The sequence below is a fragment of the Penaeus monodon genome, chromosome 10, assembly GCF_015228065.2.
Source record: "Penaeus monodon isolate SGIC_2016 chromosome 10, NSTDA_Pmon_1, whole genome shotgun sequence".
Classification (NCBI taxonomy): Eukaryota; Metazoa; Arthropoda; class Malacostraca; order Decapoda; family Penaeidae; genus Penaeus; species Penaeus monodon.
The window spans coordinates 49190965-49205964 of NC_051395.1; the positions used below are offsets into that span (position 1 = coordinate 49190965).

Consider the following 15000-nt stretch of genomic DNA (forward strand, 5'->3'; position numbering starts at 1 on the left):
TCCCCATAAATGCTCCTTCTCCCCCTCCCCATAAATGCTCCTTCTCCCCCTCCCCCAGTCATTGCTTGCCCCCCGCTCTATCACTAATCCCTTCTATCACTACTCCGCCCCCCCTCCCCTCATCATGCTCTTCGCCCCCCCCCCTCTAGTCACTACTCCCCCCTCTTCCCTACCTCCGATCAGCCCCCCCCCCCTCATCCTCTTGGTCACTACTCGCCCCCCTCCCCCTCCCCTCCCCCCTCTTTTCCCTCCTCCTCCCCTCTCCCTGTTTTCCTTCCTCCTCCCCTCCCCCTTCTTCCCCCCTCTTCCCCTCCACAACCTCCCCCATTCACCTCGGAATCGTTCGTGAGTCGCCCTCGATCTGCGTCCGTCTTCGTATTCTCGTTCGTGTTCGTGTTCTCGTCCGTCTTCGTATTCTCGGTTCGTGTTCGTGAGCTGAGCCAGATCGACGTCCGTGTTGTCCCGACTCTTTTATTGTGTCGACCCAGATCCCCTCGTCTGCTGACCGACCTTTACGCTGTTCATTATTATCTTGACCTTTATCATCTTGTCTTATGAAGTTGGCCTTTGTCCTGTTGCCTCCTCCTCATGGGGTTGGGGGCTGGCGAATCTGAGTGTATTAGGCGGTAAGGTCTAAATTAATGTTTATTAGATCTTGTACTGCATCTCTGTGCCTTTTTTTTTTTTTTTTTTTTTTTTTTTTTTTAAGGGGGTGGGGTGGGGGCTAATGCGTGTGAATATATGCGTGATTTTTTTTTATTACCTCCATGCAAACGTTTTTTTTTTTTATTAGACTATACAAACGTTTTTTTTTTTTCCCTTCCATATGAACTTTTCATTATTAACCAACATAAAAACTTTTCTTATTGGCCTGCATGCAAACGTTCCTTTTTTTCCTATATGCCTTCATAAAAAACGTTTTAATTTTTTCATTTGCCGCCATACACATAGGTTTGAAAGGGTCTGTCCAAACAGGTGCAGTGGGGCGCTCGACGTTCGCAGACGGATCAAAGGCGGATCGAGACTGTCTATCCAGGCCAGGGTATCCCCCTCACCCTCCTCATACCCTTCCTCCTCCTCATACCCTTCCTCCTCCTCCTCCTCCTCCTCTTCTTTATCCTCCTCCCCTTCGTACGCTCCCCCTTTCCTTCCTCCTTGTATCCTCCCCCTCCCCACTTGCTACTACTCCTCCTCATACCCTCCTCCTCCTCCTTATCCTCTTCCTCCCCCTTATCCTCCTCCTACTCCTTTTCCTATTCCTCTTGCTCCTCCTCCTCCTCCTCCTCCTCCTCCTCCTCCTCCTCCTCCTCCTTCCACTTCTCCTCTCCCCCTCTTCCTCCTCGTACCTCTCCCTCCCTACCTACTCGAACCTCCACCCCACCAACTCCTCCTCCACCTCCTACCCCTCCCCTCCTCCACCTCCTACCCCTTCCCTCCTCCTTGTACCTCCCCCTCCCCCTCCTTGTACGTCCCCCTTCCCCCCTCCTTGTACGTCCCCCTTCCCCCCTCCTTGTACGTCCCCCTTCCCCCCTCCTTGTACTTCTCCCTTGCCCCCTCCTTGTACCTCCCCCATCCCCCCTCCTTGTACCTCCCCCATCCACCCTCCTTGTACGTCCCCCTTCCTCTCCTCGATAATTTGTAGCGGTTTCCTCCGTAAAGCCACCCGCGCCGTGATAGATCTTCGACCGTGATCAAACTCGAAGGACAATTTTAAATTCAAATATATATATATGACCTCCTCTGCTCACGCCCCTCTTGTGTCCCGCTGGCTTTCGGTCGGTATCGCTCGCGCCCTCGCTTCGATTATTGAAGCGGGTCGAGGGCGGGCGCTGATTTATGGGACGTGAAAGAAAATATGGTAATGGGTGGTGAACGCGGCGCCCACGCGGTCTGCGGGCGGCGCTGGGCGATGGGTGGCTGTGTCGTCCTAGTCGGGGTTATAGCATTGAGGTTATCATCACAATTAACATCGTCTTTTTTTTCTTTTTTCTTTTTTGGTTATCGCACTTGTAATAATTGTTATCTGCGTAATTTTTCTCTTATCAAATTTAACACGTGAAAGCCTCTAGTATCGGGAGTATTTTTTAACGCCGTCATCAGTGAGATATCATATTTTTTTAATCTCTTGTCTTTGATCTGTTTTCCACTTGTACAAACGTCGCTGCGTGCATCAGTACCAGATACGGTTCCCCGTCGACGTCTGCGCTTCTGAAAGGCCCCGGGAACGCACTTTTCGCTTCGCCTTCCGTGGACGCACCTTTTTGTTTTGTGTCGTTATTGTGGGAAATTATCGGTGGATTTCTTTTAATTTCGTCGCCGCGATAATTGTCTTTTTCAGTGCCACGGTTTAAGGTGATGTTTAATGACGTCTCTTTCATGATTGTCATTAGCCATCTGATTTATCTTGGTTAGCTTTGTATTGTATGAGTATGCGAGGGAAATATAATAATGTATTTTGTTTGTTTCTTCCAACAGGATGGCGGTGGCACTTACAAATCTCGCGTTGGCGACGCTGTGGACCTTAGCTGCGGGGGCTGTTCCTCCCGCCCCCCCGCCCGCCGCCGCCGCCGCCGCCGCCTCGCCCAGCAATGCTGTCACGACGTCGCATCCGCTCTTGGCCTCGAAGGAGAGCACCTTCATCAACGCCAGCGAGAGTGCGTCTGTCGCGGGCGGCTGGACGTGCCCCCACGTGGGCGGCGTGCTGGGCATCTCGTGCACCTGCGACGTGCCCCACACGGTGCGGTGCCGCGGCCAGGCGGACCGACCGCAGGACCTGACGCTGCTCACGCAGACCCTGAACGCGGAGGGCAGCATCTCCCTGCTGGACATGGCCATCCATGGCCTGGGGGAGATCCCGGGGGGCGGCTTCGCGCACATGGAGCTCCTGGGGCTTGTCATAACCACGGCGGGGCTCGAGACGCTGCCCGCCGATGCCTTCGCCGGCATAGAATCGACTCTGGCCGCTCTGGGGCTGCCCAATAACAAGCTCACCGCCATCCCCATCGACGCGCTGAAGATCTTGAAGCACCTGCAGCGCCTGGACTTGAGCGACAACAACATCCAGGAGCTTCCCCCTCACGCCTTCCCGACTCTCCTCCAGCTGCAGAATCTGAATCTGGCCGGCAATGGTCTGCATCTGCTTCACCCGGAGGCGTTCGTGCGCCTGCCACATCTCGTGTCGCTCGACCTCGCCCGAAACCAGCTGGACGCCGCACAACTCAACGAAAAAACGCTGCGGGGATTGCACGCCCTGCAGCGCCTCTCGGTGCAGTCGAACCTCTTGAAAGGCGCTGTAACGTCCTCCCTCATCACTGGTGCTAAGGGCCTCACCTCCCTTGACCTGTCCGATAATGAACTGACAGCTGTCTCCAGAGGTGCTCTTGGCAACTGCCCCAGCCTGCAGGACCTCGACCTGTCCCACAACAAGATCGACGTGATTGAAGACCACGCTTTCGCCAACTTGAGCCAACTGCACCACCTCAAGTTGTCTCACAACCGGGTCGTGGCCGTGTCGGGCTGGTCTCTCGCCCACCTCCCTCACCTCACACACCTCGCTCTCGCTGACAACGCCCTTCGTGTTGTCACGGCCGACTTGGTGCACCAGCTGCCGTCCCTCGTGTCCCTGGATTTGGCGGCTAATGACATTTCGCTCGTGCAGCCCCACGTGTTCAGCTCGACGCCAGGACTGCAGCATCTTGTTCTTTCTGGTAAGTACAAGAATGCATGTTTCCAGCTGTATTTTTACATTGACGCTTAAACATTGGTTGCTTGGTAATGTTGATATAATTAATGTGAATGCCTGTATGCAAAATTAAATGTAAGAAAGTAAGACTGATATAATATGCTGTATCTCCCTTTCTGTAGATAATCCCCTTCACTGTGACTGCACAATTGAGTGGTTCGTCGAGTGGTTAATCGGCCACACACCAGAGCAGAAGAATGCAGTTTGTGCTACTCCGCCAGCCCTAGAAAATGCTCCTCTGGTAAGTGTCGAGTTTATTGCAGTTTCCTATTTCACAAGCAAGAGGATGTAGATAATAAGCTTCCTTTCGAAATATAATCTTTCATTTTAATCAAGAGAATAGTGGCTGTCATTTAGCGCTGTCCTGTGATTATTGTATCTTTGTTAGTATATTGCATAAAAGCTTGTTATAGATCTATTAAATTGTGTGATGGTAGAATCTAATACGATTTTTTTCAACAGATCGAACTAAAGAAATCTCAACTAGTTTGCTCAGACGAAAACGCCTTTCATGATTACTACCATGACTATTATCACGACTATTACCATGATGAGGGGACGGCCGAAGATACACCAGACATGCGACTGTCGGATGCAGAAATCAGCTTGCAGGTAGCACACTGGATATCCAAGAAAAGTGAAGATTTGCGATTTGCAGATGCTGAGGTGCTGAGTGAAAACCAGCCAAGTGTCGAGCTCATATGGAGGGTCGATGAGCGTGCGATCCCATACTCTTGCGAAGCCGTCTATGTGTACGAGGTGGTGAAAGGAGTATCCGATTCTCACCAGGTATTGGCGGAAAAGGTTTCGGCAAACTGCAGCTCTGACAGAACCAGTGACCCTCACCGTGTAGCCGTAACAATTCCTGGAGAGGCACTCGTACCTGGCGCCACCTACAGGTACTGCCTCATGTTGCTCGAAAGGGGAACAGGTGACCAAGAGGCCTTTTTGCCAGGCTGCTCAGAGCCCCTTCTCTTGGCCGCTCCTCCATTTGGCCGCATGGAAAATGACATGTCAGTGACTCCGCAAATTACAAGTCTAACTGCCGGGGGAGTTGCTGGCAAATTGGTAGTACATACGCGCGTCGACGGAATCATAGCACCTTGTACTTACACACTCGCCATTATCTCAGGGCACAGAGTTGCAGCAACGAGGCAACTCAATTGTTCAGAGGCGAGGCACGAATTCCCGACGTTAGTGCCTGGAAAATACATTGCTTGTGCCGATCCGGATATTCCTAGCATAACGCACAACCTCAATCACTTGGAACACTATCTCAGCACGGTTTCAAACGTGACCATAGCCCTCCACCATGCTTTCTCCATCTGCACTCCCACCATAATCGTCGAGCCGTACAAAGAGCAGATCGTCGGAGGCGAGCCGCTGCTTATACTACTATTTACGTTGCCAGGACTCGCCCTTGTGGTCACACTATACGTCATTGCCAGGAGAGTGTGGCGAGGGGGCGGAGTGCCCTGGCGCTGGGACCCACGTGCACAAAAGTCTGGCAAATACTTCCTCTACACCGGGGAGGTTGCCACGCCCTCACTAAGCCTGGACCCTCTCCCTGCTGACCCTCCCGAGTCCACCACTCCAGTGTAGCCTTCATCTTCATCACTCCTGCATTCTTGTGAAATATTCCCATGTCCCAATCTACATAATTTATTTCTAGTCCTATAATAGTCAAACCCATTCTGCTGAGTAACTGGTTGCACATTACCTGCCAGGGTACTTGTCCTTGTAGTAGTATGGCAGCAGCCGAAGTGCCATGCAAAATTTATTTGGGAATGTGATGTGATGTGGATGTAGGATGTACATAGTGACATGACATTCAAGCATTTTTCACCAGTGTGCTGTTTGAATGATAGAAAAATAGCTTTACATGACAATTCTATGAAAAAATAGTGTCTGGTCAGTGAAAATACAGCAGTGACATAAGTGCCATACAATACCTGGCATAGTTATGGAGAAAAAAAATACAAGTCAAATGCAAACTAGTGTCCAATTAGTGTATTATATCTTAAAGAGTAATAACTAAGTGTTTAAAAAAGAAACTTAAACACTGGAGTATCTGGATTGTGAATGTGACACCAAGTATATTGTTTTAGCTTTAGCACTGGTTTTTAGCTTTAAAAAATGTCAGTGTATTAACAATATGATCATCCATCACAGAATGTTTTATGATATTCATTTCAATACACAGTGTACTTACAATATTAACAAATCATTACTAACTTCAGTGTATACTTTTATGTACATGTGTGAAAAATACCTCTGTATGTAATTAAGTATGCAACAATATATACGAACAGAAACAAATGTCCTGTGCACATTCAGTTGCACACACACATGACACATACATCCACATTACTTCATAGTCCACCAAACAAAAGAAAATTATCAAATATCAAAAACGTCTGTGTCACTATTCAGTTACACAGTAGACTATGAGCAGAAATGATGGGGAAAAAAATAAGCCAAGAGTACCAGATTTGTATTGTTGATGTAAATAAACATTTTTCATATCAACAGACGTATCACAAGAAAAATAATTTTGTCACTAGACTTCCTTATGTTTGATCTCATGTTCTTGTAACTATACAAAGAGTGCACATTATGCAGTAGTAAATAGAACCTTATACATGTACTTTTGTATCTGAACGAAACCTTCAAATGTTCACAATTATCAGGTGTTGCAATTGTGTGATGTGAAGTATGTTTCAATTGTGATTTCCTTCACACCTCATTCAAATCTTTTACTGTTAGAATTTTGAATGAAGTGATGGGTAATATTTTTCTTTAATGTACATTCGTGCTGAAATCATTTTTTCAACCTTTTTTGTTTTATATATTATCATCATTATTTTTAAGGTATTGAAAAAAAACAACTTGCAGGCTATGAATCTGTAGCAGAGTTTGTACTGACATTTTTTTATATCATTGTGGACTGCAAGTATTTTTAATAATTGGTAAAATTGATGGAGTTGAGGCAAATTGAGTAGCTTTAACCTTTATTCTCTGACATCATTATTTTATGTTATAGATTTCAATGCTCATTTTAATTGTTATTGTGAAAAAGATAAATTTTTACTATTTGAATTGTTATGATTCCTGGTTTCTTGACACAGGAGTAACTTGTTGGTAATTGTACCAATTTTTTAGATTGACTGAGCATATATATTTTTTTTTTTACTGAGTTTTTAACTAAGCTTTAACATATATTTTCTTCCTATCCTGTATATAATCATGAAACATTGATCATTATATATGCATTTCAATATTTTTAAGCACTATTATAGTGGTAATATATAGCTTTATTTTCATCCTATAATACAGAGCTTTGTAAATACATACTTTTAATTTTAGTTTCATATGCAGTACTTATTGAATTATATTTAATGCCTTCATCAACACAAAATTATCATTATTTTTTTTCTTTTTTCTTTTTTCACATTTTGTTTTGCCTCACATTTCATATATATCCATGTACTTGTTATCAAAAGAATATTATATGAAAAGAAGAAGGAGCAGCCAAAGAAATGATCTTTTAATAGGTAGTTAAGAAAAGAAATTTGGAAATAAAACTGGAAAACTAATAAGAAAAATAGTTTTGTAAGAATTTTTTTTTCAATAGGTCAGATGTGTATACCTTTCATATATAATTCCTCACAGATTCCTTTTGAGTATTGAATATATATAGTTTATAAATATGGAAATTTGAATTATCATCAACCAATGTAAACTACCTGAAATTATATGTTATTCTTAAGTCACTCAGTTTATATACAATTAAAGGTTTTAAGCCAATAATCATTTTCAACAGTTTATATACAATTAAAGGTTTTAAGCCAATAATCATTTTCAAATATTCGCTGCATCTGTAGGTAATTATATTTATAAAATCTTTGCAGCATTTATAGTAATGGCAATTTCTAACTGCTGTTTGCCTATGACCCCAAAATACATGTTAAAAAGTCATTTGAGTAGTCACTTGATTGTGCCATATATTGTATTGTGTATATATGTTAATTATATGATTGTAAATAGTGTGCATATTTTTTTTAACATGAATAAAGCCTTTGTTAATAGATTTATTGTTTCCTATCCTCAATTGCATGAAAATTAATAGTTACTGATATTTGAGGTGTATGACGGTTTGTACATGACTCGTTGTGAAACTATTACAAAATTTTATAATTTACTATAAAAAAAGATAAACAACAAAAATGATTTAAATAAATGGAAATTTTCAATTTTTTTCCCCTTTTTTTCAAAACAGCTCTGGCTCTATCTTATATTTTTCAAAATGCCCTGGCTCAATTTTAAATACAACCCTATTCCTTTGCTTATTTAATTTCATATTTGCTAGACCCCTTTATCCATATCTTTTAATAACTTTGGTATTCCATATGCTGAATTTTTATTTATTGAAAAATTTCTGCTGCATCAACACCTTAGGTCATTAGCAGCATATTCAAAATATAGCAATAGGGTGGAGTTCCCAGGTAAGGAGGTTTCTTGGTTCAATAAGGCAATGTTTGTGGAGTTTCAGAATGGTTAATGGTCAAAACAAATGTGGCAGACACCAAAGGTCATATAGCATTAAGATAAAATATGTGGCAAAAAGGGGTAAAAACCAAGTTAATGATTAGGATAAATGGACAGAAGGCGGCTTTAGTTATTCAGAAACTACAGCCACTCAAAAGTAGGACTGATTTCTCTTTATAGCCTCATTTCTTTGAAAAATTGTATATGCCACAGCAAAAAGCATTAAGAGCTGGGTAAATGGGATTTCTGCATTGCTAATATTTCACTCAAGTGGCTAACTCCACCAAAACTCTGGTGCTGGACTTAATATGGTGGGAGAAACACTTTTCATGACTGGTTTTAATCTTGAAAGTAAATTCTATCAATATCAAGACATAGAAACACTCATTGAATTTCTATTAAACTACAGAATTTACAGCCACAAACTCCTTATCCATCAATTACATAAGTTAGCGACCACTTTAGTGTAAACAGTTTAAATACCAAGAATTAATATCTGAATAAGATGACCATTTCCTCTTTGGAGTTGCTAAAAACCTTTAAGTTTGAAATTTTATATTTTATTCTTAAATCCTAAGCAAAGCCACTTAATTTTCCATGCCATTTGGAAATTCAAAATTAAATAACATAATAAAAACATAGTAAATTGTTAAGAAATACAATTACACAACTACAAGAAAAAGTATCTAAATGATACTTTTTCCTGTAATTTCATATGGCAATTATAATAGTAGGAAAGTGATATGGGCCTAAGTTGAATAAAAAAGTTGAATAATCATGATATTAGACTATTTAAAAAAATTACCCTTTTTCTCTAATATTCATTATTTTGTTTGGGACCTAACATTCATTCACAGGCCTCTTCTATCCAACAGCTATCCAAAAAAAAATTCAATTAGCGAAAAATACACATTTTGCCCACTTTTTTTGTAAATGGCCATCTAAGAAGGATATTTCATATAATTTAAGAGCTAACTACTGATTAAGAAAGAAGTCAAGTCTTCAATTACATTTATTTGCATATATTGTAGTATAACAACATAAATCAGATATAAGTATTATCATTGTAAATGATAATGAACACCAAAGTTACACTGTCCAATAAATGTCAAAATATTTTCCAAAACATGCAATCCACTTCTTTTTCTTTCACTGCATTTTGTTCAAAGGCAACTGGGAGTGCAACATTTCTCACACGGCATAATGAGCAAGTTTCCATTATATAAAGGTTCAGCCACTGATTAATGAGAGCAAAATTAAATATCCGTTTATCCTTCGATTATCGTAACAATATTTTCACACAGGAGAATTGAAAACGATTATACTTTTGTCCTCTGAAACACTAACAATTTTGCTACTGTCTTGGCTGTACTTCGCACACCACACCTGCAAAAAGAATCCAGATGATTATCCAGTAACACTGAAATAAACAAGGCAACATTTTCCTGACCTGCATAAGAAAACTTAGAGTGAACTATGAATATTGTTGTGGGTTATCAGTTGTGACAGACACATATTGAGAAACAAATTTTATTCATGAAAAAGACAAAACCACAATGTTTGAAACCAAAGTAATATTAACATTTACAACATAACTATAGGTAAAAATATTACCTGAATATTTATCACACAAGAATAAATCATGCAAATTCATAACTGACCTGATCGTGGTGGTCTTTGAAGGTATGCACGCAGTTACGCTGAGCAAAGTCCCATACTTTGACCGTATGGTCCGACGAGGAAGACACAAAATGCATTTTATCTGGGGCAAAGTCTACACTTAGCACCCAAGATCCATGACCAGAAAGAGTACAGGCAAGATGACTGCTTTTCCTGTGAAAATGAGGAATAATGTGTAATCTATTGTTTTATGAGTGAAAATGAACGAACTGGCACTTCTAATAAGAAGAAAGAAGAAAAAGAAAAAAAAAATCCCTTGAGACAACGTAAAGGAAGCAGACACTGCTGTAATTTATAGTTCAAAAAATACTAGCAAATTAATTGGAGAGGCATGTTTCTTTCTAGAAACATGTAAATAAAAAAAATTTGAGTTACATAAGCTTGAATATAAACATAAATTAATAACATTAAAAACATTAACAACAATAAAAGTAGCAAAGGGTGGCTTCCTTGTTATCTAGGGCAGAATAAATGTAGATTTCAAACAAACATAAAATTATACATAAAAAAATAAGTTAAGCCTCAAACATAGAGACATACACAGGTACTCACACAACCAAGTACAAATGAAATGACCAAAACATCAATATGCTAAACTAAAAAATACTTCAGTCGAAACTCTCACACTTACACGTCATAGATCTTCATGTGTCCATCGTCAGCCGCAGTGAGAAGCAGCTGTGAGTCTGGAGAGAAGGTGATGGACCGAATTGTCATGGCGTGACCCTCCAATGTATGCACCAGCTTGCCACTTTCAACATCAAACACATTGATGAAACCGTCAATGGCACCACTGGCTACATACTTTCCATCTCGGCTCTGTAAAAAATATTATCCTTATTCTATTAGCATTAGAGGAAAGGGCAACACAGTAAGGATGTAACAGGTGGTTACCAAACTAAGTATCTCATTTAGCCCCCAAACAATCCTGCGCATCTTGAGTTGAAATCTGTAATGCGGTTAAATAGAACACAAGTTGAACATACAAAGAGTTTTGACTGCTTATGCTGCAGTAATAGCACTATATAATTGCATATGAGGGGGATTAATTATGAATGGCTAATTGTACGACCTATTTATAAATAACATCCCTTGAAGCTCACAATCTCCTATCCTAATCACCTCAGTTTTACTTCTTTCATAAAAGGAATACTTCATCAAGTACCTTATCCAGGCTGTAATACTTACAATAAATACTTTCACCTTGAGCAAACAAGTTAAGTTATGCACTTACATATGCAACAGAATAGGTGAAGCGTCCTCGAGTATCTAGGGTGGTAACATGTCGTCCTCCATCAACAGCATACACATTAATCTTACCAGCATGGTTGCCAGAAGCCACATGGTTCCCATCTGGAGAGAAAACTACAGACCAAGCTTCAACGGGGCCACAGTCAATAGTTTGCAGCTGGAATATAATATGTCATTATTAATAATGATTAGTATTAAAGGAAAGTGATACTGCATATGCTGGTCTATAAGATACATGACATTTGGATTGAAAGACATTTTTGAAGTCACCATGTATCCACTGCCTCAATGTTACATATGGGTGACTAAGTACCATGATGGTGAAGTGTACAACTAAGAGGTGGAACACTTTTCTATGAGTAACTGCCCACTACAAAAAAGAATAATTAAATAAATGCTACAAATACTGTCATTTATACTACATAATATGCAGAAATAAACAAGTACAATAACAATAAACACAACAGAATTACTGAACCTGTAATATAATATCATTAGGGAGATGTAGACTCAGAAGCCAGTGCCCAGCAAATAAAACCAATGCTTGGTATCAGCACTTCTATTATATTTTATAAATCATAACAAGTATCCTAATCTTAACTCATATATGCATTAGTTATATAAGTAATGATAATGTTCTCAGAAAAATTATCCTAGAATAATTTTCCAATGACTACATTTTTTTTGTAAAATCATTAATGGTTTCATTTATTGCATTGAAAAAAAAAAAAATTTATATATATATATATATATATATATATATATATATATATGTATGTATGTATGTATGTATGTATGTATATGTATGTATATGTATGTATGTATATGTATGTATGTATATGTATGTATATGTATGAGTATATGTAGTATGTATATGTATGTATGTATAGTATATGTATATGTATGATATATAATGTATGTATATATATATGTATGTATAGTATATATATGTATTATATATATATATATGTGTATGTATATATATGTATGTATATATTATGTATATGTATATATATTGTATGTATATAATGTATATAATTATATATATATATATATATATATATATATATATATATATATATATATTATAAGGGTTGCCAACCTGGGTATTTCACAAAAAAACTTCTTTCTTCAGTTTTTCATACCTTTCAAAGTAAAATCTTAAAAATATACTATAAACATCCATAATGCAATCCAAAGATAATCATAATGTTAATATGATAGCTATGAACTTAAAAAATACAAAGAATGACACATAACACACACCTACACCACACATAAAACACAACTCTCACAATCACTTCATCTCGATCTCAGTCTCATCCTCCGATGCTACCTCTCTCTCTCTCCTCTCTCCTCTCCCTCACTCTCTCTCTCTCTCTCTCTCTTACTCTTACTCTTACTCTTACTCTTACTCTTACTCTTACTCTTACTCTTACTCTCACTCTCACTCTCACTCTCACTCTCACTCTCTCTCTCTCTCTCAAAATGAGTTGAAATTCTGCATCTCTACCTGTTCACCCGAGTGGATATTCCAAAGCCGAATGGTTGAATCAAGAGAGGAGGAAGCAGCCATGGTTCCTTCGGCATTGACGTCCACTGAAATTACTCCGAGAGAGTGGCCTTCCAGTGTGTGCATGGCAGACAGCTCTCCTTCCACGCCATCGCCGGTCCACCGCCACACCTTTACAAGGTCGTCTAACCCCCCTGACACCACATACCTCTGCTCCCTGAACAGACGAGGAAGTTATTAAAGTAAATTTCAACACCTGAGATGCTTAATTTAAAAGCATGCTTGATGATGACAAAACATATACTCTAAAACAATCAAATATGTTATATATGAATAAAAGAAGTTAGATTTTGCTCAGGCTATATGAAGAAAGGGTTAGGAATACCAAATTGCATTATAATTTCATTACTTGATACTTGTTTTAAAATAATTATCAAGTATAAAATAATATTAATTAAGCAATATTAGGGATAATACAATGTAAATGGTGCACGATACAATAATCACGATAATATTTTAAAAATTTCTGACTGATCTTGGGTTATCATGGCTTTTCTCATTTTGGAAATAATTAAATTAGTGAAATCATTTGTCCATACTCACGTATTAGTGAAATCATTTGTCCATACTCACGTATCAGGCAGGTTATCTCTGTCTTTCTCATTTTCCTCATTCTCTTTATTCTCTTCTCCATTTTCTTGTTCTTTGTCTTCACTTGTTGACTCCTTTGATTTCTCCTTGGGTATATAATGTCCCCAGGCACAAGCCCAGATACCTTCGGAGTGTGAATTCTCACGTTTGTGCAGCAGTGAAAACTGAAATTTAAAGTCAAATAGCCCAAGTTAAAATAGTGTTGTGCATCTGCTTGATGATGATGAGCAGGTCTGAGAAGTAGAGACAACAAACCTATCAAATATGATCTTACATTTTAACTGAATTAAGCATTACAAACAAACAAACAGATAAATAAACAAATAAATAAATAAGTAAATAAATAAATAAGTAAATAAATAAAAATAAATAAATAAAAATAAATAAATAAATAATAAATTAAGGGAACTAGAGAAGTCATAACTCAAGGAGTAACTCAAACCTTTCTCTTTCATCATCCCCCAAAAACAATGCAGCTGCTTCCAGCTGTAGCAGATGACACCTACTAGACATGTGATGAAACATCAAGTGGCAGAAGACATTAGCATTAGCATAAAGAAGCCAATCAGCTTTATAAAAGATCACCTAAAATGGGTACCTTTGCAAATAATAGCAGCTGGAATTCACATCAGCTACAAGATGGCAATTCTCAACTCTAATGAACACAACAATAGTTAATATCTCAAAGGTCTAACATCATATGTTATCTCACCATGCATATGAACTTATTGTCATATGAATGTTCTTATGCTTGTGCCCTTATCTTATAAACAGCACTTTGCAGGTGACAGATAAACTACATCGCAATACATCAATATCCATATTATTAGCCAACCAGAATTATTAAAGAAAAATCATTCCACTTTAGAGACTGGTGGTGTTGCCAGGACATAGGGGAGAAAACCACAGAAACTTTCTTTGGATGCATTTCTGTAAGGCAAAAATCCACATTTTCTGGTAAAGTTAGAACAGTATCGTGCTGAGACTTTGCTGAAGAATAGGCTATGATCTGAAGCTTTCTAAAATATACTCTAGAAGAAAAAATATATATGGCTTACCCTCTCCCACAAGGGTACTTTACACGTCTCTCAGTTTTTTGGAAAGTGGAATATATGTATTGCTTTCCGCGAAATTATCAGGGAAGTCGTACCATCCTCTTCCTCTCTCATGCCATTTTTGACGGTTATTTTGCAGAAATGGTAAATGCAGCTGGCATGCATGAGGTTACATCTCAATTTCTCAAACATTACTTAAATGACAGCCGAGTCCTCTCATTTTGCCATTCTATCTTTAATAACTAAAAGTTGAGTATTCAGCGTATCCGAAGTACCTTTACGCCAACGTCTGAATGTCACAAACGTCTAGATGTGCCATTTCAGGAAGAAGAGAGAAATTCCCAAGGCAATTTTTCATAAGGCTGAATATTGGCCAGCCCTTTCATATGTCATCGTCACTGGGAGGCTCCCTTCTAGCAAATTCATTAATTGCAGACATTTAGTGTGTGTCTCGGTCAACAAAAAATCTAAACAAACGCCAGAATCCATTACTAACCACTGTGCGGCATCGTGAACACCAAAGAAAGCTGTATAAATGTTAAAATCTCATAAAAGCTGAA

The 15000-nt window shown here is 39.3% G+C and overlaps 2 protein-coding genes across 7 annotated transcripts in view; one reads left to right on the forward strand and one right to left on the reverse strand.

The window, feature by feature from the left end:
- LOC119578114 (slit homolog 2 protein-like) overlaps positions 1-7832 on the forward strand; it is a 159828-nt gene extending 151996 nt beyond the window's left edge. For 4 of the 6 annotated variants that reach the window (XM_037925845.1, XM_037925846.1, XM_037925847.1 and 1 more), the window contains 4 exons: positions 2476-3707; positions 3865-3983; positions 4205-7537; positions 7583-7832. In XM_037925845.1, coding sequence (XP_037781773.1) covers positions 2477-3707; positions 3865-3983; positions 4205-5344 — 2490 coding nt within the window. In that variant the 5' untranslated portion in view covers position 2476 and the 3' untranslated portion in view covers positions 5345-7537; positions 7583-7832. Of the gene's footprint in view, positions 1-1824; positions 2353-2475; positions 3708-3864; positions 3984-4204 lie in introns of those variants that run through there. The other 2 variants (XM_037925848.1, XM_037925843.1) reach the window with 2 other exon arrangements.
- Positions 7833-9284: 1452 nt separating this feature from the next.
- Positions 9285-15000, reverse strand: part of LOC119578115 (WD repeat-containing protein 61-like) — a 5792-nt gene continuing 76 nt past the window's right edge. The window contains exons 2-7 of the mRNA XM_037925849.1: positions 13368-13549; positions 12735-12951; positions 11205-11378; positions 10602-10789; positions 9952-10123; positions 9285-9676 (exon numbers count right to left, since the gene is read on the reverse strand). Of these exons, the coding sequence (XP_037781777.1) occupies positions 9587-9676; positions 9952-10123; positions 10602-10789; positions 11205-11378; positions 12735-12951; positions 13368-13549 (1023 nt within the window). The 3' untranslated portion in view covers positions 9285-9586. The remainder of the gene's footprint in view (positions 9677-9951; positions 10124-10601; positions 10790-11204; positions 11379-12734; positions 12952-13367; positions 13550-15000) is intronic.